General features: G+C 40.3%; 1 protein-coding gene across 1 annotated transcript in view; it reads right to left on the reverse strand.

Annotated features, from left to right (window-relative positions):
* The window catches only part of LOC126100863 (tryptophan--tRNA ligase, mitochondrial), a 51,452-nt gene extending 28,544 nt beyond the window's left edge, over positions 1-22,908 (reverse strand). The window contains exons 1-5 of the mRNA XM_049911530.1: positions 22,676-22,908; positions 22,086-22,250; positions 8,565-8,663; positions 1,302-1,465; positions 1,079-1,200 (exon numbers count right to left, since the gene is read on the reverse strand). Of these exons, the coding sequence (XP_049767487.1) occupies positions 1,079-1,200; positions 1,302-1,465; positions 8,565-8,663; positions 22,086-22,250; positions 22,676-22,789 (664 nt within the window). The 5' untranslated portion in view covers positions 22,790-22,908. The remainder of the gene's footprint in view (positions 1-1,078; positions 1,201-1,301; positions 1,466-8,564; positions 8,664-22,085; positions 22,251-22,675) is intronic.
* Between the last annotated feature and the right edge of the window lie 1,129 nt (positions 22,909-24,037).

Consider the following 24,037-nt stretch of genomic DNA (forward strand, 5'->3'; position numbering starts at 1 on the left):
TTTATCCAAACTCATCACACATGCTGAATCTTGGGTCTAAGTTATGACCCTGAAACAAAGCAGGAATCATCACACTTCAAGGCCGAAAAAAGCTTGTTTGGAAGGTAGGAGACGAGATACTGGCAGAAGTAAGGCTGTGAGGATGGGGCGTGAGTCGTGCTTGGGTAGCTCAGATGGTAGAGCACTTGCCTGCGAAAGGCAAAGGTCCCGAGTTTGAGTCTCGGTCCAATACACAGTTTTAATCTGCCAGGAAGTTTCAAAGCTTGACAAGTTTGCAGCAATGTGAAGTCAATGCTGATCATTTTTTTCAACATTCAGCAATAGTGCTTAAGGAGTTTGTCCCGCCTTGTCAGACTGTCAACAGGCAGTTTTACTGTGAAGTTTTGAGGCAACTGATTGATTGAAAATATTCTTCACAAATGGCCAGAGTTGTGGAAAAAGAAAGACTGGTTGGTGCACCATGACAACGCATCTGCACACACATGGCTTGTTGTGAAGCAATTCCACACCAAAGACAACACGGCAATGGTCCCCCACCCTCCCTGCTAGCCACAGCTAGCCCTGTGAGACTCCTACCTGTTCCCAAAGATGAAAATCGCATTGAAAGGGCAATTTTTTGACTTTGTTGAAGATATCCAAGAGGAATCCCAACAGGTCCTGAACACCTTTAACTCTGTGGACTTCCAGAAGAGCCACCAAAAATGGAAACAACGCTGGGATTGTTGCATACATGCCCGATGTGACCGAGGTCATTAGGACCTAAGAATGGTTTTCTGATTTTTAAAATGAAATTCTCAGATACTTTGAGCAGCATCTCATATGAACTAATCCCTCTCCCACTTTTCTCCTGGAACTTTTTGATGATTTTAAACTGTTGGTTTGAAGACAATCTGAGACACTGATTTCCAAATAAAACATTATTTACATCAATACTCAGCATGCTGCTGAATTAGTTTTTACTAACCATTCAGCAACTTTTGTTCGCAGAATTTGCTACACCTGGAGAGTTGCAACAATACACAAAGAAGATTCAAACCTGAAATATTGGTGAAGCTCTCATACATAACTATTTACTTGCCTGTAAGGATAACTTGTGGTGTAGGAAATGTGGAGCCATAGCGTTTGTTAAACCGTTGTGCTAGATGTTGGGTCAGCTGTAAATGTTGCACCTGATCTTCTCCCACTGGTACATGAGTTGCCCTTAAAAAGGGAAAATAATGATGTTCTAGGTTTCAGAAATAAAATTTTACTATTTAACTCATTCATGCATTGCTTAAAAAAGAAATTGGTAACACACTTACTTATAAAGGAGGATGTCAGCAGTCTGCAGCAAGGGATAAGTGTACAGCCCCACAGGAACTTCTTGAAGTGAAGCTGACTTTTCCTTATACTGAGGAAAATGTGCCAACCGTGCAACAGTTGCATTGCAGCTGATAACCCACAAAAGCTCACAGTGCCTTGGAACCTGACAAATCAGAAATATCTCATTCTTCTTGACTGTAAATAACAATTGCTACTGTAGTTCAAAACGTGGTATGATAGTGATGATAATCCAGATCATGAAAGATGAAAACACTTTAAAATTTGAATTTTTGTGATTATCAGAGTGTCAGTTAGCTTTAGTTCTTTCTTGATGGTTTCACTTTGGATTAAGTTCACTGTTTAAGTGGAAATTACCACATAAAACACTCAGTCTCTGGTATAGGCCAATATATCCACACCTCCTTCAAACATTAAATTTTCTCTGTTGACTCTTTTTGACTAAAGACACGAATCATGTTGACATACTGTGCCTGTTGTTATATACAGGGTGGTCGTAAGCTATGTGTCAAAAATTTAACGGCAGGTAGAGGGGATCAAAATAAGCAGATATCGTACAGGAATATGTGTGTGTGTGTGTGTGAGATAATGCTGTCTTGAATCGGTAGTGTGCTGATGACTGCAGCACATAAAAGCACTTTGCTAGCTGGATTCATCATTTACCACACAGATCTCTAGCAGCATGCATTGTTTCACCAATGCGGAGCTGGCCAACATGTATTTCATGTAAGGAACTACACGAGGAAATGAATTAGCTGCTCAAAGAATGCACTCAGATAGGAATCAGCTGGAATACTGAACATTTGAGCATCTTCATTGGGAGTTACGCACAAGTGGATAATTTTATGCTTCCAGGTGTGGAACTGGCATTGGAAGATATTGCAGAACTCCTGCAGTGGAAGGAAGAATACTACTAAACACAGTAAAGAATAATCCTTCGACAAGCTCAAGAACTGTAGGACAACATTGGGTGTCAGCCATCAAAGTGTTTGAGGACTTTACATGAAGACTGAATGCATCCATATCAAACTTCCTGGCAGATTAAAACTGTGTGCCAGACCGAGACTCTAACTCAGGACCTTTGCCTTTCACGACTCAAGACCCTTCCTGAAAGCTTCAATTCTGCCAGTACCTCGTCTCCTACCTTTCAAATTCATTCTGGATGCATCCATATCATTTACAGAGTGTGCAAGCAATGACCCCTGATGGTTAACTTACACGTTTAAACTTTGCTCCTTGGTACCTACAGCAGATTGCAGCCGGTGATACCTTCCCTGCAGTTATTTTATTTACTGATGAGGATACCTTTATGCAGTCAGGTATGTTGAACATCCTTACCTGTGGGCTCATGGTAACCAACATGGCACAATAACATGTGCCTAGCAAGAGAGATTTTCCATTAATGTTTGGGCAGGCATTGTACAGAATAACTTAGTAGACCATACATTCTATTGAGTTGTTTAACTGGCCACATATACATCATCTTCCTACAGGAGGTTCTCAGTCAAAATGTCAGGAATTACCCGACAGAGTCTACAGTCAGCAGTGGACGGGACGGGGCAGTCCAGTTCCCTGGTCACCATGTTCTCCCAATTTAACCTGTATGGATTTTTTCTTGTGGGATCATATAAGAAGCCTGATGTACAAGAGTCCCATAACATCTGGAGTAGATCTAGTTGCGCACGTGTTTGTTGCTGCTGGACATCTTTCTTAATGTAGGCCGATCCACACGCTGTCACTGTGGATTGTGTATCACTGTTGGTGGCAGCTCCTTTGAGCACCTCTTGTAAATTATTAATAACTTTCTGATGCCATTTGTTTTGACATACCTTGTGTGTCATATTGCTTTACAAGTTAGCACTGTAATGTGTCACTACCATACATGCATTCCTGTACGAAATCTGCTTATTTAGGTCCCATCTACATGGCTTTACATTTTTTACATATCTTCTAGGACCACAAAATACGCTCAGATATGCAACCTACAGAGAATATGTTCAGTGGAGATATTTGGCACATAGTGTAGCTTCACTTCAAGTATTCTGTTAAATTGTCTGCACAGAGTTGAGTTGAAATTCCTTGTAGGACATTACATGTATTGTACTGGATGAAGCTGTTATCAAAAGCCATATCACGAAATGTAAAACAGAGATAATATATGAAGAAAGCTACTAAAATGTTACTGTATTGTTGCAGAAATCTCAACAGCACTCACACAAATTTTGTATTTTAGCTTAAGCAATATTTGTCTGAGTACCAGTTGCGGTAATGACAAAGATTTTCATCCATTTTTTTCAATCACGTCTGGCTGCTTCTTTTGCAACTGCACTGTCACAGCATAGCTTTTTTACATTTCATAGCTCTTGTGTGATCCATCAAATTATCTCCACCTAAAAAGGAAGCTGAGCAGAGGAGTACATTACAGACTTTTCTCAAATTGTCACCTTGCTCCCTCTACTAACACATAATATAATTCTGTAGCATTACAAGCACTCTAGAGACAACCTGCAGTCAGTAGAATGTACCTGTTCAAAGCACACAATATATCTCTTTCAGTATGGGGAATGCCGTTTTCTCCACTCACTGTCAGACTAAAAAATATAATTATCAGCCATCTGCTACACTGGACTGGCAACATGTTTATACATCTAGAACCTGCCAATGATATGTAGATCTCCAGTTGGCTCTACTGAACAAGTACTGGAGTGGCTTTCTCATAGACTACAGTATACATAGGAGAATTATTCATGTGTTGCTGTGATAACCAATGACTGCCAATGACTGAAATGTTCATAATGTTCAGAGAGTCTGGGACATCTGTAATCTGCAAGCACACTATTTCTGAACAACACGTATGAGGTGTGTTCAAAAAATTCCAGAACACTTATAATTTCATGCCAATGGTGTGATGGAGCGAAATGTAGTTGAAATCCATGCTCATGTCTGTGTTGAACGCGTAACTGCCAGAAGTTTCAGTGTTTTAAGTCTGTTAGTTATTGTTCAAGAGCTGTACTGAGTAGAGCGCTATGTCACGCAGTTTGTGAATTTCAAGATGGCAGACTTAGAGGAGCAATGTGTCTGCATTAAATTTTGCATAAAACACAAAAAAACTTTAAAGACACACATCAAATGATGCAGTAAGCCTAGAGCCATACTAGGTGTTAATAACGATTCAGGCGGTTTAAAAATAGCCAGACAGAAGTTAAAGATGACCCTCATTTAGGACACAATTTTATATCTACCAACAACGCTCATGTCAGGAATGTCAACAAAATTGTGCATGCCAATCAAAGACTGACTGTCCAAGAGATTGCAGAAGAATGTAACATTTCAGTTGGATCATGTCATGAAATTCTGACACCGCATTTTGGAATGCATCGTGTTGCTGCCAAGTTCGTCCCACACCTCATGAGTCAAGACCAAAAAGACCTTTGCCTCACAATCTGTGTCAAGCTTTTGGATTGTGCAAATGAGAATGAGATGTTCCTTAAGAGAATCATAACTGGTGATAAGACATGGGTCTATGGTTGTGATGCCGAGGCCAAGGTTCACTCTTCACAATGGCTGGGAATGGTTCTCCAAGACCAAAAAAAGCTTGTCAAGTCAGGTGAAATGTCAAATCCATAGTTTTCCTTGACTTTGAAGGATAGTTCATCACAAATTCATGCCACAGGAAGAAACTTAATTGATAGTATTGTCAAGATGCCTAAGAGGAAATGTGAGATGGAAATATCCTGAAATGTGGCGAGACGATTCATGGCTCTTGCATCACGATAATGCACCCGCACATTCATCTCTGTTGGTGCGTTAGTATTGCACAAAAAACAAAATCACTGTGCTGAATTGCCCTCCATACTCTCCAGAACTGGCCCCCGTAAACCTTTTTTTACCAAAATTGAAAACTTGTTCTGTCAATGAAGATTTGCAACAATAGATGAGCTAAAAGGAAATTCACAGACAGCACTTCATACAATCCAGCAAGAGGTATACAAAGACTGTTTCTGGAGGTGGAAATGGCATTGAGAGCAATGTATCAATTGTGGAGGACAGTATTTCGAAGGAGACCACGAGCAGTAAATAAAAGGTAAGTGTAAAAAAATTTTGTGGACAAAGTTCCGGAATTTTTTGAACAGACCTCATACACATCACTCTTATCAATGCATGTTACCTGGACGACACAATTTAATATAATTTCATTGAGCTTCCAATTGTTTCATTAGAACAAATTCCATAACCAAGACAGGTACTTCCAGCTAATTGAAATTTGCGATATTTTCCTCTCACAGCTGTATTACCAGTCATAACATCACTAGTGCTTAGTATGTAACAATTAATGTACAATAGGTATTATAAAGGTTCTTGAGCCAGCGCATAGGTGGTTTACATAAATACTCATTCAAACTTACAGCACTTTTGATAGTGTGGTCTGAAGTTTCAGTGTCACACATTTAGTTGCTTACTTTTGTGTTTATATAGACTATAAAGCGTTATTTTTATGAGAAAGGGTTATAAACTGAATTACAAACTTTGACAAAGTACCTTGTTTCAAAACGTTTGTCCTCTATGAGCACAAAAACTGACTGAACCAAAATTAGATTAAGGAGAGCAATGCATGAAGCATTTAATGAGTTCGAAAGTGAATTATCCAAAGATCTGATAGAAAACATTTCTGCCTTACCTTAAATCAGTGAAGGGCATCTCTCTCGATGCCAAGTGACCATAATCACATGAAATAGAAGATGAAAGAGAGAAGATCAAAATATTAGCTCATTCTTCCAAAATCATTTCTCTGAGAAATACTGTACTGTAGTTCCTCCTTTCAATAGCCTCACAAATGTCAATATCACATATTGAAATAAGTGACTGTGGGATGTGAAATCAACTAAAATCCATCAACTGAGGGAAGGCGGCTGGATCTGATGGGATGCTTATATGATTCTACATAAGAGTATACAAAAGTACTTGCTCCCCTTCTAACAGCAGTCTACTTGGGTCCCTAGAGGAGGAAAGCATTCCTAGTGACTGGGAAAAATGTGCAGGTCGTTTCCGTTTTCAAGAAGGGTTGTTAAACAAATGCGCATAACTAGAGCCCTATATTGCTGATGTCAGTTAGTTGTAGAATTTCAGAACACATTTTAAGCTAGTGTACTATGATATTTCTGGAAACAAAAATTTTGCCTGTAAGAATTCAACACAGATTCTGCAAACAACAATCACGTAAAACCCATCTCGCTTTGTTCATTCACGAGACCCACAAGGCAATAGATCCATGTTGAATCTGCATTTAAGTTCCAGGAGGTGTTTGATACGGTTCCACACTTCCTAATGAGCAAAATAAGAATTATGAAATGTCAGAACAACTGTATGACTAGACTGGAAATATTCCAGCAAATAGAACACAGCATGTTGTAGTCAATGGAGAGGAATCTTCAGATGTAAAAATAATTTCTTTCAGGTGTACACCAGTCAAGTGTCATAGCGCCATTACTTTTCACAACATTTATAAACAGCATAGTGGATAACGTCAGAGGTCCCATGAGACTTTTCGTGGATTATACCATCATATACAGAGAAGTTGTAATGTTAGAAAATTGTAGCAAAAGACAAGAAGAACTACAGAGTATCAATTCTTGGTGTAGGAATTGTCAGTTGCCTCCAATATAAACAAATCTAATGTATAAATAGGCAGAAATATACATTAATTTACAATTAAATAAATGCTTAATAATCATCAGTAGTAGTCACATCCATTAAATATTTGGGAGTGTGATAGACTGGAAGCTAACGAAGAGGTACAGAATTAAATTGGGGAGAAAAAGCTTTATGACAGAGTTTGACTGAATGAAGGATCAACTCTTAGGAAGCATATTAAGGTATCAAGGATTAGGCAGTGTGGTAGTGGAGGGAAATGGGATTTTTTTTTTTTTTGGGGGGGGGGGGGGGGGGGAAGGGGTGGTTGTGAAGGTTTAAAATTGTATGGGAGACCAAGGTTTGACTACAGTAAGCAAGTTCAAATTAATGTAGATTGCAACTGTTATGCAGAAATGAAGAGGCTTGCACAGGATAGAGTAGCACAGAGAGCTGCATCAAACCAGTCTTAAGAACAAAAACGAAAGCATCATCATTTAATTATGTGGCTATATAAAATCTTCCTGCATCACTAATTAGCAAATCAATACTATAGTTTCACAATGGTAGCATCAAAGATATACTTAAATATTCTGTTATCAAGTCTCTTCATAAAAACATACATAAAAGTAGCAAAAAGCTCTCAATTCTATTCATTACTACTAGAATTTACAAAAACCAGACTCTAAGGTAATGTAAAATACAATTTATAAACACTCAGTGAGAAACAGTTTCGATTTCCAAAAGGAGTGTCAATCAGACTAAGTCTTATCAGACAAGATATATACACCAGTGACGAAAAATCACCATAAGTTTGAATATTTTGTGATCTGGCCATGGGTTTTGATTATATAAACCACAATAATCACATACCAGCATTACAGAACTATAAGTAACTGATATAGATATTCATGGTTTTCAGCTTACCTGTAGGAAAAAGTCACATAAACATACATTCAGAAATTATGAAATGCTTCACATCATAGAAAATTCTACATCAACATACACTCTGCAAAATACGTTACAGTGTAGCAGAGGATACTTTTGGTACCGCTATCATTTCCACCTTCTCTGTTCCATTCCCAAACAGAGTGAGGGAAGAACAACTGTCAATGAACCTTCAATGAATTCAAATTTCTCTGATTTACTTGTTGCATTCATTTTGTGAGATATATGAGGGAGGAAATAATATGTTTCCCAACTCTTCTTGGAACCTACACTCTCATAATTCCAACACTAAACCTCTCTGTGATGTACACCTCTTTCATAGCATCTGCCTCTCATGTTCCCTACACAATCTCATGATGGACTTGGATTTTATCTCTTTTTATTAATCCAACCAGTAGTTGTAAAAGACCTATATGTGGCATCATGTGACTGTGTTACATCACAAAAGCATAATTCTTGATAGAAATGGCATGGTATATTAAAAATCAAACATTTTTTAAAAACATCAGTGTGCTAAGATTTAATTATAATTTTCCTTGAAACTACAGTGGGCCATAATTCATCAACTTTGTAATCAAGTCTTTCAAAACTGCAGTAAGCACATCAAACAAAACTATAAGCAGAATCTTCTTTGGTACATGCAAAGAACAAAAAAGTCTATACTTTACCATGGATTGCTGGAAAAGAATACTCCTTTTTGGATCTATTCCACAAGCCAGTAGGGTGGCTGTTAACTCCATTATATTACTATGCAGTTTCTTGGGGTCCTGTTAAAAAAATTAAATTTTAAAAAACTGTCACCTTAATTTGGCAAATAAAGATAATTGTATTAAACAAGTACTGGTATGTGATTTAAGTACATCCACTAAAGTTACAGGTTTGGTGTAACGCAAAATTTCATAGTTTTACAGCCAGTAACATCAAAGCATGAAATCTCAAATAATAAATATTAGTGAAAATATGAAACCAGTTGAAAATGTACAAAACTAATGGAAATTCTGGGATGGAAAAATATGTGAAATTAGAGACAGGCAAATATTCACCTACAGCACTCCGATGCTTGGCACACAAACACATAACAGAAAACAGAATTCTACTGAGTGAGTACACACATTCACATGCACAACCACATGACACCAACACACATCCCACAGCAGCAGCCAGTGTATATGTATGAGGGTGTTTGTGTGTATGAATATGTGCACTTTTATTGGAGACAGGGCAAGAGTTTGTAAGCTAATGTGAATACTGTCTTCTGTTACATGTTTCTGTGCACTACGCATTGGTCCGTTGCAGGTGAGTGGTGCCTTTCCCTTACTTTATGTAAACTACTTGGAGATCTCTCGAAAATTATTGCCATGATAACAGCACCTAGTGAATGGACACTCAATAATTGGAGAACAAGAGTTAGAATAGTAAAACCTTACAGTAATGGAACTGTTCACTAAATAAATGTGGAGAGGTAGCTACATTTTTTCAGTAAGGAACCAGATTGGTTATGTTTACAAAGGTGGTCTGAAAGGCTCTCAACCTGACAGTGAAAATTACAATTAGTTTCATCATCATCATCATCATCATCATCTAAGACTGATTATGCCTTTCAGCGTTCAGTCTGGAGCATAGCCCCCTTTACAAAATTCCTCCATGATCCCCTATTCAGTGATAACATTGGTGCCTCTTCTTATGTTAAACCTATTACTTCAAAATAATTCTTAACCGAATCCAGGTACCTTCTCCTTGGTCTGCCCCGACTCCTCCTACCCTCTACTGCTGAACCCATGAGTCTCTTGGGTAACCTTGTTTCTCCCATGCGTGTAACATGACCCCACCATCTAAGCCTGTTCGCCCTGACTAAGCCTGTTCATTCCCAGTTTTTCTTTGATTTCCTCATTGTGCACACCCTCCTGCCATTGTTCTCATCTACTAGTACCTGAAATCATCCCAGCTACTTTCATATCTGTAACCTCAACCTTATTGATAAGGTAACCTGAATCCACCGAGCTTTCGCTCCCATACAACAAAGTTGGTCAAAGATTGAGCGGTGCACAGAACAAGAGTTAGAATATTAAAACCTTACAGTAATGGAACTGTTCACTAAATAAATGTGGAGAGGCAGCTACATTTTTTCAGTAAGGAACCAGATTGGTTATGTTTACAAAGGTGGTCTGAAAGGCTCTCTCTTGCAGAAGAGAGTAGATCGTAGCTGATCGCTCACTGCACTAGCTTTGCTACACCTCGCTTCCAGTTCTTTCACTATGTTGCCATCCTGTGAGAATATGCATCCTAAGTACTTGAAACCGTCCATCTGTTCTAAATTTGTTCCTCCTATTTGGCACTCAATCCGTTTATATTTCTTTCCCACTGACATTACTCTCGTTTTGGAGATGCTAATCTTCATAACATAGTCCTTACATCTCTGATCTAGCTCTGAAATATTACTTTGCAAACTTTCAATCGAATCTGCCATCACAACTAAGTCATCCGCATATGCAAGACTGCTTATTTTGTGTTCACATATCTTAATCTCACCCAGCCAGTCTATTGTTTTCAACATATGATCCATAAATAATATGAACAGCAGTGGAGACAGGTTGCAGCCTTGTCCTACCCCTGAAACTACTCTGAACCTTGAACTCAAATTACCGTCAACTCTAACTGCTGCCTGACTATCCATGTAAAGACCTTTAATTGCTTGCAAAAGTTTGCCTCCTATTCCATAATCTCGTATAACAGACAATAACTTCCTCCTAGGAACCCAGTGCAATTTGTTTTCCATAATATTTTAGTTTTTAAATATTACCTCCTCTAACATTAATTGGTAACTCTTCATTAAGCAGTGCCCCAGTGACATTATTCCATCTATAGGGTGTCCAGTGAAAGACCCCAATTTTAAAATTAAATACCTCAAAAACAGATCAACAGAGTACAACAAATGGTATAGTTGTTGTGAAAGCTGTAAGAAGTTATACTTAAGTTTCAAAATAATTCATAAAGCTGCTAACAGAGGTTACTGTAAACACAATACATAGTACCTATAAATAGCAGCTCAAACAAGGACAACTATACAAAGAAAGACGAGAATATACCTTACACGTCTCAAAAACTGGATGACAAAGTGGCACAACTGACCAGTTCAACAAAACAGTCCTGTTCAGACGCAGACACCTTACCAAGAAATGACATCAAAAAGACAATGACATACACCTTACACTGTGGAATATCCAACTTAGAGTAAACAATACACTAGATACTTAGGGGTGTTTCCAGATAAACATCTCAACTGGGAGAACCAACAAAAGCAGATTGAGATGAAACCTGACAAGACAGATCCAAAGCCATCTTCATGGATGTAATGATCAAACTGCAATACACACATATAAAATATATATGATGATGATTTGAGGTGAGGGCCACTCATCATAATGGCTATCAGCGCACTGAAGAAAAGTCAGCATGCCAGTATCAGGGGTGGGGACAAAGGCTGTCCCCACATGCGGAGCAGTTTATAATGTATTAAAGTCTACCTCGCCACAAATTTAGGGATGAAGCCTGACAGTTCACAAAATTCCAGCACTCTTCTAACACTGTAGTCAGCATTGACGAAGATGGTATGCAGATCTCCATAGAGACTGAGGGCTGCCTAATATCAGTATATAGGACACATGTTGCCAACATATGCTGAACTGAAAGTGACACACCACAAACCTTACAGAGTGGTGGATTCTCCCATTGGAGGAGTAAGCCATGAGTTAAAGGGTTATGCCCGATTCACAACGGGATGGGGCACTGATGCACAGCACCACTCTAACATGCTTGCTCAGCGGCTTTGTTGGCTATGTCGTTTTCTGTATCCCAATGTGGCCAGGTACCCAACAAAAGATCACCTCCTTGCCATGGTGTTAGAGCCACTGTAAGGAGTTATGGATGAGCTGAATCAGCTGTTCTACTGGATACATTTGGCAAAGTGAGTGCTTGTAGTGCACCAAGCAAAGTGGAATAGACAAGAAGCCTTGTACGGCGATGCCTGTGAATCCTCTCCAGTGCCATCAGAATGCCATATAACTCTGCATCATAACTCATAAATTGTTCCAGAAGATGCACTTTGAAAACACTATCAGGGAAAACAGCAGAACAACTGACAACATTCTCTTGCTGGGATCCATCTGTAAAAACAACAATAAAATTGTGGTATGTACTTGAAATGGATGAAAACAAAGTTGTAAAAATATAATCTGGAGTTCAAGTTTTCTTGTACCGTGTCAAGCGTAAAATCACTTTGGGCCTCTGAATGCACCAAGGCGGAAATGTGTTCCATCCCTGGCTGTGTATTTGGAGGTCTGATAGATCCAAACCTTTGAGACAGTCAGTAGTATGTATCCCAAATGGCTTGGTCGCATGGAGCTGATTCCCTAACAGCTGTTCTAAGGTGGGTTTGACCATTGCACTAAATGCCAATGACTGAGGTGACACTGAGATTTTCAGTGCCTGTCAAGCCAAAAGGATACGTCGCCGAATCCAGTGTGGGGGTTCAGCAGCCTCTGACTCCAGTTGATATCCAAATGCCCTCATGGTGGGCATCGTCTAACATCTTAAGGTAGGAAGTACAGACTGGTCTGCAGACCACGCTGCCATAATCTAAATGTGATCAAACAAATGCCCGTAAAACTGCAGAAGGCAGGACCTGTCAGCTATCCATGTTTTTAAGCTAAGGCATTTCAAACTATTCAATGACTGGCAGCCCTTTCTTTATAGGTCTTTCAGATGGGGAAGCCAAGTTAATTTCGAGTAAAACAATAAACCCAAAAAGTGCACCAGTTACTTGAAAGTGTAAAATAGTGTTTCCCATTGTGAGCACTGGTTGGTTGAAACTTCGATGAACACAGTTAAAATTGACAAATGTAGTCTTTTCTGGTGACAACTGAAAACCAGTTGTCCTGGCCCAGTTTTCTAGCCTCCTAATGGTCAGCTGTAGCTGCCTCGCCGTCGTCATAAGATCAGAGGAAGAGTAGAAGATTGCAAAGTCATCCACAAACAAAGAGTATTTGACAGGGATCCTGACTGCGGAGGGAATGCCAGTGGCAGTGATGACAAACAATGTGACACAGAGTACACTGCCTTGGGGAACTCTATTCTCTTGAACATAGCAGTCAGACAAGGCATCAACAATGTGGCATTGAATTCGCCGGTCCTCAGGAAAAGATTGGATAAGAAGTGGCAGGCATCCACGTAGTCCCCATTCATGGAGTTGGAGAAGGATGATGTACCTCCCAGTAGTGTCATATGCTTTTTCGAGGTCAAAAAATAAACAAACCAAATGGTTTCGGTGTAAGAAGGACTCATGAATCGCAATCTCCAGTAGCATTAAGTTGTCAAGGGTGGAATGGTAGCACCTGAAAATGCACTGGGAGCAGCTCAGGTGACGTCGGGGTTCGAGCAGCAAGAAGCAGCAGCAGTTGACCATGTGTTCACGAGTCTTACCCATAAAACTGGTAAGGGCTATACTCTGATAACTATTACAGGCGTTAGGTCCTTGCCCAGTTTCCACAATGGAATTAATATTGTCTCCTTCCAAGTCGTGGGGTACTGTCCATCAAGCCAGATCTGATTGAAACAAGAGAGGAGCTGTGAACTTCAGGGCACAGATGATGAAGCATGGGATAATGGATCTCATCAGGTTCTGGAGCAGTGTGTCTGGTTGCAGACGAAGTTGAATACAGTTCCTACGTGGAGAAAGGAAGGTTGTAGACTTTCACATTATGCAAGAAGAAATGGGGCTCTTCATCTTCACAGTCCTATGGAACAACTGAAAAGCAAGAGCTTGTCTGGATGACGTAGTGACAGTAAAATAATGGTCAGTTAAAAGCTGAGCCATGTCCTCTGGTATGTCCACCTAGACCCCATTTACGTGGGCTGCCCTTGCCTGAAATCTGCCATACTGAGTCCCAAACTTGCACAATGGAAGTGGATTGATTAATGGAAGCCCTCTCCCATTCTTTTATCACGTGCCTCGCATATGCTCTTGCAGATCTGAAGGCTTGAAGGTTTTCTGTAGTTGGACGATGTTTGAAGTTCCGCAGAGCTCTTCATCTGGCCCTGATTGCCAATCGACAGTTGTCATTCCACCAAGGTACAGGCCCTCGTCTGAGGTGGTTACTAAACCAAGGAATGGACTCCGCGGCAGCCTGTTGGATCTCAGAAGTGATATGGACCAACGTCTCCTGTGCACAAATAAAATAGCCTGTCGGCAGGGCAGAACTGCAACCAATTTGCCCTTTGTATCATCCATCTTTGCAATCTCTTGTCAGTCACAGTCCAAGTCAGCAGACTGATACATGCTGGGAAGTGGTCACTAGAATGTAAATTTGTAGCCACTTCCCACTGGACTGAGTCTGCAATAGCTGGGGAACAAAAACAAAGGTCAATGGCCGAAAAAGACCCTATAGCTGTGGAAAAGTGTGTCATCCAACCCGAGAACAGAAGGCAGATATACTCAGAATGGACAAGTCGCTCAACCTGGAGCAACTGGTAGCCGAGCCTCATAGCACACTGAGTGCACTGAAGTCTCCCACAAGGAGAAGTGGGTGTGGGAGTGCCCAGAAGAGCTCTGTCAGTGCATCTACATCCAAAGAATCATTAGTTGGAAGATGCAAAGAACACACTGTGACGTTAAAAGTGCTAGAACTTTCATGGCAATTGCTTGTTAAGGTCATGGTAAGAGGGATGGGAGAGGAGTGGCATCTGTCATCAATTGAAACAGCCACTTCACCTTCAGCTCTGTCTCTAGTAATATTGTCCTTCCTGTAGAGGTGGTAAGCCCTGTAATGAAGGTGTGTCAGTGACTTTAAAATGAGCATCTTGTAAGCAGATGCAGAATGGTTCCTCCTGGACCAGGAGCTGTAATTCTTCCAAATGTGAGTGGTATCCATTTAAATTCCACTGCAACACAGAAATCCCTGTGGGGGGCCATTGGTTCACAATGGTTGGCCTTTTCTTTCTCCCTTGGAGGTGGTGATAAACTGGGGAGGTCAAGGAGAATGTTATCCAGTTCCCGGCTCTACATTTCTTCTGACTGGAACTCCATATCCTTAAGAGCACGGTCCCCATCTGAGAGGGAGAGAGCTCACTTTCTTCAACTTGGAATTCCTTTCTGAAGGACAGTTTTCCTTGTTTATGAGACGAGTTGCTTGCTTGGTTTGAGCAGGTGGCTTTGTAGGCTTCTGATGGTGGGCAGTGGTATGTGGCTTAGGTGGTAAGCCCATCGCTGATGGCTTCCAAATGATTTTTGTTTGAAGTTTAGTGTTTCCCCCACATACACCGACAAGTGCATGTGCTTGTACCTAAATTTGTGGTCTGAGTTTGTGTGGAGGCATCACACTTAGTGACTGGCGTCTTAAGGGTTGATGCAAAAGAAGGAGCAAAAACCGGAGGTTGCATAGCTTTGAGAGCTTTTTTTAGCTGCACCATAGGGTGTGTGTCTCTTGACTTTCAACTCTTGAATTTTCCTTTCTTCATTGAAACATCACACATTCTGCTCGACACTGGGTGATCCCTGTAGCTGTTTACACATTTCAGAGGAAGTGTACAAGAATTTCCTGATTCATGAGCTGAGCCTCTGCAATTGCCACACATAGCCCTCCCATTACATCCCATAATAGTGTGTCCAAATCTTTGTCATTGGAAGCATCGCATTGGGTTAGGAACTCACAGACGAACCTTAAGACAGATGTACCCTGAAAGAATATGTTCAGGTAATTCTTGAGTACTAAATGTTACAATAAATGTTGAAGATTTGTCCAATTTACCATTGACTCTTTTCATATAGCTCTGCACTTCTGTGATGCCCCTATTTTTCCATTCTTCATGAAACTCCACAGGGTCCACTTCCATTATATTGGAGCAGGTACCCACGTACCTACTAAAATTAAGGATAGTATGCAACTCAGCCTTGACTGGGTAGCCACCGAATGGGGGGAAAATATACATGAGATTTGTACTAGGGTATGCAGTCCCTCTGGGTGAATACAAGCAAACATTGCAGAAAAACAGTACAAAACCAAGAGAAGAGTGCAATGCACAATAACAAAGCTACCAACCATTACACAAAGTCTACCAAATTATTGGAATTGAACTCCTACATATGTGTATGGCCAAACTAAGAGCAAGATATGGCAATTACATCCTCCACAAAATATCTAACATGGAGGATCTACTGGCAAAAAACCACAGAGTAAACAGGACATCCAAGTACAAATACACAACATATATCTACACAACAGCACAAAACACAGCAAAGTTATACTCGGACCTTGCCTTCATTCTGAATCCTGTAAACACAAATACAACTACCCCACCCACCCACATCAAAGAAAAAATGTGTACACACACACACACACACACACACACACACACACACACACACACACACACACACAGCCTTCACCAGCCATACAGCAGAACATAATAAAACGTAACACACAAGACTGCCCAAGATATAACTTCTCAAAAGTACTGTGTACATGTCTCACACTTTCATTACTATGTATTGAACCCCAGTCACAAGAAACACACAACCTCATTTTTTTATTCATATGACCAGTTTCGGTTCATCCAGAACCATCTTCAGATCTGATATTTCAGTTACTCCTGTAACTGATGAACCGAAACTGGTCATATAAATAAAAAAAAATTGCAATCAAGACGGATTATAAGTAACATTATACAATCACTGATTGCTGCTATCCCATCAGACATTATGTTTGTTTTTTGCAAAACACACAACCCTCTCAAGGGTTAGATACCCAAGCACTAGAGTCGACATGTGATAAATCATACAACACTGGTGTCCAAAATTAAAGCAACAAGCCTCTGTTTCCCACTCCTGTGTCTAATTCACGAGATAATCATACAAACTGTCAACAGATGTCCATACAATCGTGTTCTGCATGGTACATGGCATTCTCGCCAATGGACGACCATACCAACAATGAGGAATAGTGTGCTGGATAGTCCCACATTCACTATCACTGTGCACACAGTCACAGATGGTGCAGTATGGCACAGAGAAGACACTGATCAGGCTCTTTGTGGTGGAAGTCCATGGGAGGAATGGAAGCAGGACAGTCACAAACTGATGTCGCCCAATGGCTTAATGTGAATCGTTCTGTTGTTTACCGGATGTGGCAACAGTTTAGAGAGATCGAAATTGTATCATGAAGATGAGGGCAGGGCTGACCATTTGTAACAACAGAAAGAGAAAACCATTATTTGGACGTAAGTGTATGACAATACCACTTTAGTACTGCACGGCAAATGGCATCTGACCTCAAAGCATCCATTGGATGTATTGTGGTGAGACAAATGGTGTACAGAAAGCTTTGGCAGAGTGTTCTTTATTGTTGGAGACCTATCGCTTGTGTACCTCGAACAGTGGGTCAACATGAGTCCTGATTTGGTCAGGACAATGACTCTCAATGGAATTGCATCTGAAGGGATTGTAGAACATGATTCCAGGACCCAACCATCGTGGAAAGACACCGATATCGAGGATGATTCCAAATGGTGTGGGCAGGGATTAACCGCTCAAACACATCTTCATGAAATTGTACAGTTAAATGGGCAAGGTTTAACTTCTGTTAGGTATCGCGACGAGGTCTTGGGACCTCGTGCAGTTGTTGTGAGGTGCTGTGGGCCCAGATTTTGTATTTCTGGATGATAATGCTCAACCTCACAGAGCAAGTGTGGTTGATGTTTCCTTGGAAACAGAATATGCTGCATGCATGGTACAGCCTGCTCGCTCTGCCGATCTGAATCCCACAGAGCATGTCGGATACACTAGGGACAAAGGCTGCATCATATCAGCATCCACCAACCACTCTCCAAGACTTGCAAGCAGTGCTGCAGAAAGACTGGGTGTTACTGCCTCAACATGAGATTGAGGACATCATTCACGACATGCCCCATCGTTTGTCAGGCCTGTATTATTGCCAGATATGGTCCAGGGTGTGTACATGGAAAAGGAAAAAATTCCCTGATTTACTTGTTACAAAATATACTTTCTCCTGGGTGAAAATACACTTTTCCGTGCTAAGTGACAGCATACTTTCTCTCGGAAGTGTACAAGTTATCAATCCTTTGAATGGATATGGTTTTATACACCAGCGCAGAATTTCTCGGCACTTTAGAAAATGAAACTCAAGGAAAAAATAATAATCACATTTCGGAAAGATCTCTGACGTACAACAACATGTACGCTGTATATTTTCGTATTACAAAAGTATAAATCCGAATTCCACCAAACACCGCATGTTACTTTCTGAAGTATTAAAATCGAGACTGCAATGCTCTTTTGTAAGCCAGTCATAGCTCATGTCATGTTATCTCGCCAGATGATGACAGCCGATATTCGGAGTACACAACACGTGATTTACTCAGCGAATAGCATCACTGTTAATTTGTGTGAACACACAAATAGGAAAAGTTAATGGATTACATTAATATACATATTGTTGCTACAAGAAAAGCAAAGTTTTCACATATAATATTGGTCTCTAAGATTTGTGGGTATCTACAACCACTGGCTCACCTCCTAAAAGTATCGATATCCTACCACACCGAGAACAACATATCTAAGCCAGATCAGTTCTCTGTAGTACGCGCTCATGCTACACGCATTGTGTATACACTGCGAGAGTAAAAGTATTCATAGTAAGTGATGGGAGTGCGAGTGATTATCGTCGTAATTAACTCGCTCGCTCACCACTACCTATAGATTAATATGCTGCAAGAGAAGTTAAGCTTGCACATATAATGTTGTTCTTTATGCGCATGTTACACTTTAAGATACATCATACAAATGTGCCAGTAAAATGTTTAATAACGACAAATGTCTGATCTGGGCTAGAAATTCTTCTAAATGGCTCGTCCTCAAAGAGTTGGTTTTTAAATAAGAGTCAAACACTCTGTGATTTAAGAAATTCATCGTACATTATTTTGTATAAAAGGAAATTTCCTTTGAAAGTAAAGCCTAGTTTACACGACGACATTGGGTTGCGCTACTCGTTCTGTGGAATGAGTTACAGGCAAATGGTTTCATATGTGACTGTAGACACGGCAACACCAGTATACACTCCAGTTTCGTCTTTTTGTGGGTCCCTGAGTCATGTCTGAAATGAAAGTTTTGGCAGCAACACGTTGCACGAGTTGTGATGGAGTTAAATCTTTTTGCGTGGAATCGCTGCACAAGAAAAAAAATAAGAAACGTGTTATGATTCGTGACTGGATGAAGGAAAGACGTCAGCTCTGTTGTTCAGCACCCTTGCTGAAATCGTGCATGAAGCACTTTCACCAGAGCTGATATACCAGAGCTGATATTACATATCACATTGCGTGCATTACAATCTAGAACACTCGTCATGCTATAAGATGCAGTTGTAGTTGGTGATGACGCCTTTTCATTAACACCAGCAGTTATTAACATTAACAGTAATAATTATTGACATTAACAGCAATAATTATTCGAATCAGGCAGCATTAAGAAGAGAATGGTTTGCAAACTACTCTCTTGAAGATAGATCTGAACATGGGCAATATTTCAAAATTCTGACATTGTGAATAAGGAGCACTTCAGTGACATTTTAAATAGATGAATATTGAATACAGAAGGCAGCTTCTTGAATTTGTATAGCCTTCTCTCCTGTCAACAATATTGCTTAACAAAGAGTTGGCCAAATTGAACGATGGGATTTTAGTCTTGTAGACGAGAGCATTGCCACAGCTAGAATTACACTTGCTTGTATTTTTCTTAATTCAGTTGTATATGTGCTCTAACTCAATAAATTTTGCCCTGAAGCTCAGATATTGTCAAACCATCTACGTTATGATCGCACATAACGGCCTCAGTGGCAGCAATATGTTGATTATTTTTGTAACCAGCACCACTGAAATCCCACAAACACCTATGCAAAGCATAGATATCCAAAAAGCGAACATTATTCTCCGTTCCACACTTCATATTTCAGTTTGTCTGCAATCTACGAACAAACATAAGCTCAAAACCTCTTGCAACTAGTGTCGCCAAAGTTGCAACACCTTGAAAGTGTTTAGTTTCACCAACGAGTTGCGCAAATGCGCAGTGGCCAGTAGCGCAGTTGCCTGCAACCTAGTGTCATCGTGTAAACTAGGCTTTACACAACAACACTAGGTTACAGGCAACTGCGCTACCGGCCACTGCGCAGCCGCCGCACGTTCGCCCAACTTGTTGTCAGTTCATTCCTGCACCTAGGTTTCAAAACAAAATAAAGAAACATACAAATATTGCTAGTGTTCTGTTCTCTCTCTATTTGCTGCACACGTATGATGTCACCTATCACAACATGTGCAAACTAACTGAAGAGAGGAAATACACACACAGTTTTCATAGTTTATTTGCAAAACATGAATGAGTTTTTTTGGTGGGGGGCACACTTGCATTCCTCCTGTGTGTTAATTGACTTAGTCAGGGAGTTGTGGACTCACAATTTAAAATGAAGTCAGTCTCCACACAATTTTCAGGGCCACCCTAAGTTTATACTAATATTTGCCTGCTTTGACCCATGACATAACTGTGTTGTGTGGCAGCATGGTCGTGCAGCACATTTGAAATGGATCATGTTTCCTGAGGATATGTTGGAGTGTTGAGTGGCACTCTTTAGTTTGGAGTGTTTGCGTTTGTACATGGTTTGAGATTTACTGTACGGTACTGCTTCAGCACTGATTGTAAGATTAATACTGGCCATATCTGTGGCAGTTTGATTGGTTGATTTGGGGGAAGGGACCAAACAGAGGTCATCGGTCCCATCAGATCAAGGAAGGATGGGGCAGGAAGTCAGCTGTGCCATTTAAAAGGAACCATCCTGGCATTTGCAGAAGCAATTTACGGAAATTGCACAAAACCTAAATCAGGATGACCGGACACGGGCTTGACCCATCGTCCTCCCAATTGCATGTCCAGTGTGCTAACCATTGCGCCACCTCGCTTGGTGTGGCGGTTTGTTACTGATTTATTTGTATGTTGGCAGTTTTGGGCAATAGATATGGTTTCAAGTTCAAAATTATTAATGCAATGTGTTTTTTTTTTATGGATGGAGATTTAACTTTATGTCTCACTTTTTAAGTTACGGATATGGCAACAAAGTTCAAGAGTATGTCACTGAATTCTGCAATGGGGGATGAAATGTTGATCATCACTAAATTCCTGCAATTGCTTGGTCTAATTGCTTACAGTACATGAAGTGTCATGTTTCTTAAGAGGGTATGGAATTGACAAAGTCATTCCATCTCAGACCAGTAAGTGAAGTATGTGTATTTAGTATGTAAGGTCTGAGTGTTTATGTGCAAATCTAAGTGTGTCTTGTATTTCAAAATTGGTGTGAATTCAATTTTTTAATGAATTTTTGGATTGTGCTGTCAGTTGTATGTAATTATGCTGGGATGGTAGGTAGTTTGTTTTACCTAATTTAGTGTGGTTAGGTTTTTGATATACGGTGTAAGACTAAGTCCAGGTGTTGCAATATCACATACTCCAGTAGTTATGTGGGTCAAATGAAGTGTCTGATATGAGATTTGTAGACTTGTTTGTGGTTTTATGGTATCATGGATTTCATTTGTGCTGTATACGTCAAGAGAAATTTACAGTACCAGGTTTTGGCACAATGTGTTGGTTCATTGTATCAAGTACTGCCATCTATACAGATCAAGTCAAATTACCAAGACCAGTGTTTTTCTTTATTATTGAGGACTGCGTTTGTTTGATTTTTGAGTACATATATGTTTATGAACGTCTTCATTATAAGTATTGACATGTTCTTAGTTTGACCTGCCCAAAACCACATAATTCACAGTGTTGTTTTATTTTTGTGATCGAATTTGTAATGGATGACGACATGTTTGCAACACTGTAGAGCTCGAAATTTAGGTTTCTTGCAGTTACTGATCAAAGCTGAAGGGTGGTACCACAATGTTCAGTTATTCCGCTTTAAACATATGCAAATCACAGTCAGAGTTGGGGGAGGCGGGGGGGGGGGGGGGGGGGGGGTAGGAGGTGACAGAAAAAAATCTGTAGGAGCAGTATGATGACTGACATTCAGTCACCCATCCAACATGCCACACTACATGGCAAGAATGGACAGAAAAAAAACAGCTTCAGTACTTACTTGTGGGATAGTCATCGCGTGGTGATCCACAATGCTAAATATAGTTTTCCAGCCTCCATCTTGAAGTTCAACCCATTTCTGAATAGCACCAAAATAATTCCCTAAGTGGATTGCACCTGTTGGTTGTATTCCAGAAAATACTCGCTGCTCTGGGCATTCTGGCTCCTAAAACAAACGTCACAGGAATCTTAATGGATAGCTGGGAATGACAGATCAGCACAACAGTTCAAGCACTAGTGGCCCAGTGTCTCATACAATTCTCAAACATAATACTGGTCATTTAACATCTCTTGTCCATCTCAACTGTTGGAGAGAAAATGCTGCTCCATAGGTTACCGTTACCAAATTCTTCTATTTCCACTGTTTTATCGTTGTCTTCTTATCTGTAACATCTTTTTCAAAATATCAAAACGATGTGTCACAAACCGGTTAATTTTTCACAGCAGGTATTAATCGTGCACATGTGTTTGTGTTTACACGTCACCACAAATGGAAATTCTTGCGCTATGTACAAAGTATTGCTGAAACAATACATTATATACTATCGCATGCCACAAAAAAATAATACGGTAATAAATACCCATACGCGCCTTTTTGGAAGCAAACAACCTGCACTGCGTAAAGTAAAACTGCCCCTTGTCAACTGTGACAGTGTACGAACGAAAACATATCAATTTAAACACAAAATTTCTCGTCAGAATCATTATCTAAATAACATTGCCTTTACTTTGTGTCCCCTCTTTTGCTATACAGCTACTTCCACTTCAACACACATAAACCGCCACCACTTGCCGAAAGCACGGAAAGTCGGAAACAGTAACTCTCGAAATAATTACACAGTCGACTAATCGATAGAACATTCACAAGAGTGGCTGATCGCAAGCGATATCACCTGCAGTCGATCGTTTGCTTCGACCCCGACACGCACGAGTGATTCCCATACACCCGCAACGATCTGTCAGGAGAGATATTTGTAAATATGTCTGCGCATGCAATAAATCACTGTAAAGGCCCGTCCACACGCAACGATCTGTTTGCGTAGAACTCTGTGCAAATATGAACAAGTAGCACATCGTGTGACGCTAGTTCTCTCTTTTAATAGGAGTGTATGTTGTCTATATTTATCGTAAATTAACACTACTGTCGAATTTTCTTAGCAACCATAACTTGAAAAACGCTTCAGAGAAGTAGTAAAACTTGCACCAAATTTTTAGTTGTCGTAGTAGATACCTCGATTTTGACTATAAATTACTTAAATTCCAACAGAACACTGACAATATTTGTAACATATCAAACTCATGAATTAAAAGAGAATCAGAAAGCTTAGTATAAAGTTACTTGATTAACATTCTGTGAAACATTGCACTAGGCATAACGTGTTTACTGTTCTGTAAAATACTGTACCACGAGTAATGCAGCCTCACTGTGTTTGCTGTCCTCAGGCAGCGGATGAGTTGGTTACGATTCGTAAGTAGCTGTAAATCGCCCTGACTACTGTCAATCGGTTGGCAATTACTGTGAATGGTATGTTGGGATGGCTACCAAGAGTCGTGCAGCAGATGTACTAAAGATCCGTTAAGTATTGTCCTCTTGTAAGGACACCGTCTCTTGTGCAGGAAATAATGGCCCAATCATTACCCATCCATCTCACTGTAAGTGACGTGTAACTGGTGGATCTAGGCGTCCTCTACAGGGTAGACAGCTACCAGGGAGGACTCAGAGTGTTATACTGATCCCCCTAACGTACAAGTTCGTGGTGCTGTCTTTCACTGAAACTGAGCCAGTGGGACTCTCTTCACCTGTTTTGAGAAAACCTGCTTTGTCGTGTGTCAAGAGAGGGCAACACAAAAGGGTAGTCCTTTATTAATCATCGGTAGTTCCATGTATGGCGAATAATGGTCCTCCTTAGGAGAAAAGAGGCAAGGGATGGGACAAAACACCAATTGCAGTCA

This window comes from Schistocerca cancellata, chromosome 9, assembly GCF_023864275.1.
Source record: "Schistocerca cancellata isolate TAMUIC-IGC-003103 chromosome 9, iqSchCanc2.1, whole genome shotgun sequence".
In the NCBI taxonomy this organism is placed as follows: domain Eukaryota; kingdom Metazoa; phylum Arthropoda; class Insecta; order Orthoptera; family Acrididae; genus Schistocerca; species Schistocerca cancellata.